Genomic DNA, 2729 nt, shown 5'->3' with positions numbered 1-2729 from the left:
GTACGCTGTCACTCTCTCTCTCTCTCTCTCTCTCTCTCTCTCCCTCACACACAAACACATCAACACACACCTTCACTCTCTCACACAGCTGATAGATCATTGACATTTCTGCGACTCAGAACGAAAGATAGCCCAATTTTCTATAGGTGTGTATATGTATCTATGTGTGTGTGTGAGTGTGTGTGTGTGTGTGTGTGTGTGTGTGTGTGTGATAGAGAGAGAGAGAGAGAGAGCGAGTGAAAAGGAACGAGAGAGAGAGTGAATGAGTGAGAGAGAAAGAGCTAGCGTGCGCAATTGACCGTGAATGGATGTTTAGCTTAAAGTGTCATTCTAAGTATGAATGTGACAAGCACATAGCGTGTTGTTATTTTTCTCAGCGAGTCAAATCCTAATAAAAGAATATAAGCCCCGTCACTAAGCATTTAGCAGTTGTGGCATGGTCCTCATCATCCACGACTGAGAAATCGTTATAAATAGAGATATACGATAAAGTTAGTCGTAACTATCTACAATATGCGCTGCGGTGGTTGTTGCCGAGTGTATCATCCTGTTTTAAAGCTGTTTGGTATGATTTGAGGGAGACTTGGCTACTATTTCTAACGGCCAGGATGACCGCGTAGAAGCCTCCCCGTCGGTTCGGAAAAACAGTGGTGACAAGTGATTAGTGACTGGATGATGATACTAATTGTTTTCTCAGAGATATATGCCAGATAACTGGCGCAGATGGTAAGAGAGCCAGAACACAAAAACTGCTGAGGTATCCAAACTTTGATGCGTCTCTCACAATTCCGAGTTCAAATCCGGCCGAGTTGGATTGGATATCGACTCACACACCCTCTCTATGTTTAAATTTTAAAAAAAGAGCAGCAGTAGTAATCCTGGCAACAACAGCAAGAGGATAAATAACTTAAGGAAAAAGAGAAAAGAAAAGAAGGAAAAAACTGAAAGCAAACTTGAAAAAGAAAAGAGTAAAAATGCGAATGGCATTATAGTGTAGAGGCAGTGTCTGTGTGAATTTCTATCAAAAACTATAATAACTCAACGCTTTTCAGTCTCTTTAATGTAATCTGTGTGCGGTGGTGCATTCTTCTTCACTATTATGGCAACAACAACAAAAAAAGAAGCTGTCTTTATTAGCAGTAAGAAGTGCTAGTTGATGGTAATAATGATGATGATGTCGAGCTGTGCAGAGGATACTCTATCAAAACAACGTTGACAGAGGCTTTTTCCAATTAATTACCAAAGGGAAAAAATTCCAGGCAAACTTTTTGTCTCTGATTCTGTAATCATTATTTTTGATTATATTTTTTAAAATTGTTTATTTTGATTTATTTTTGCTTCTCTCAGTCACCGACCGAGAGAAGATAAAATTGTATTTGTACCAAAGTGACGGACAGGACTGCTGACTTCGAAGTGGGCATCTAACAACAAGTCGGATTAAAACCTGGATTTTAGCAGGTTCTATCGAAATGGGTATTGGAACCCGAAGTAAAAGTCATCAAGGAGAATGTTTGGGACAAGACCAGGCTTCATCTCGGTAAAGTATATGTCTATGCAGTCTAAGTTTAACCGCAAGGAAATAAAATTGTTGTACAACCGCCATTTTTTACTTCGAACCCGTAATTGTTCACACAAAAACATTAAGTTTTTAGTTATTTCCGCTGTTCAAATTAACTCAAGTTTTTCCCTCTTTTACTCCCAGTCTTCACAGTAATAGATTATTAAAACTAACTGGTTGCTTTTATTTGAAATATTTTGTCAATATCGAATATTTCCGTGTGTGTGGAAAATGCGTTGGAATGACTGCAATTCATTTGTTTATGTCATTTCATTAATGGTTATCTCTCTAACATTAACTTCTTCCGTGTTTCTTTTTAGCGAATGTGTAAACCTAAAGTCCTTAGTGTTGTATTAAGAGTAATTTAAGTTAATTTTAATTTATTTCTGATAATAAATAAAATCTAAAAAGCGAATGCATTGATAAAAATTGCGGGCAGCCATTTTGAATAAGATCTTTGTAGATTGATGCATGTGTCTTTCTAACTATTTGTTTCGGTTTAGACAATTTACCAAACAATTAACACAGTTAACTTTTTAATTTGTTTTTATTTACTCTTCTATTAAAACCAAAAAACCAAAAAAACAACAACAGGGTTTCAATTGACAGTGGCAATGGAAGCGATAAAGGAACGGTTAAAGGGGCGACAAATTGTAATGAAGGTTATCACCACACTACACCTGGATCTAACAACACTACAACAGCCCTGAGTACCAATGTTAGTAATGTGGCTGCGAGCGAGAAACGTCCGACCAAACTTTCTAAATCGGATCAACATCAGACACAGATCGCAGACGATGGAACAGGCGGGTCTGGTGGCGAGAACCTGGCCTCGGCTGTTGGCGGCGCAGGCCATAATTGTACCACTACCACTACATCCACTACTTCGACTAGTAGCACTTCTATTGCGAGTAACAATGGCATCATTGCATTTACCTTCACAAGAACGAGGGGAATTAAAAGACCGAAAAGAGAACAGAGGCCTCCTGGGTCTCCAGCCAAGAAAGTTGGTAAGTATTTTCGAAGTTGATGGATGTTGGCTGTGCGTGTTATTTGTCTGGTAGTCTTCCAATCTAACTATGCGAAGTATGTATAAAGGTGTACTTGTGTTAGACACACATACAACACGTGTATATATACATACATGTATATATATATATATATATATATA

At 38.1% G+C, this 2729-nt stretch overlaps 1 protein-coding gene across 1 annotated transcript in view; it reads left to right on the top strand.

Moving 5' to 3' along the window:
- Window positions 1–311: 311 nt before the first annotated feature.
- Window positions 312–2729, top strand: part of LOC106875862 (protein cramped-like) — a 45345-nt gene continuing 42927 nt past the window's right edge. Inside the window, exons 1-2 of the mRNA XM_014924163.2 lie at window positions 312–1537; window positions 2153–2568. Of these exons, the coding sequence (XP_014779649.1) occupies window positions 1470–1537; window positions 2153–2568 (484 nt within the window). The 5' untranslated portion in view covers window positions 312–1469. The remainder of the gene's footprint in view (window positions 1538–2152; window positions 2569–2729) is intronic.

This window comes from Octopus bimaculoides, chromosome 16 (assembly GCF_001194135.2).
Source record: "Octopus bimaculoides isolate UCB-OBI-ISO-001 chromosome 16, ASM119413v2, whole genome shotgun sequence".
Taxonomy (NCBI): domain Eukaryota; kingdom Metazoa; phylum Mollusca; class Cephalopoda; order Octopoda; family Octopodidae; genus Octopus; species Octopus bimaculoides.
This window is presented reverse-complemented; position numbering and strand designations above follow the sequence as displayed.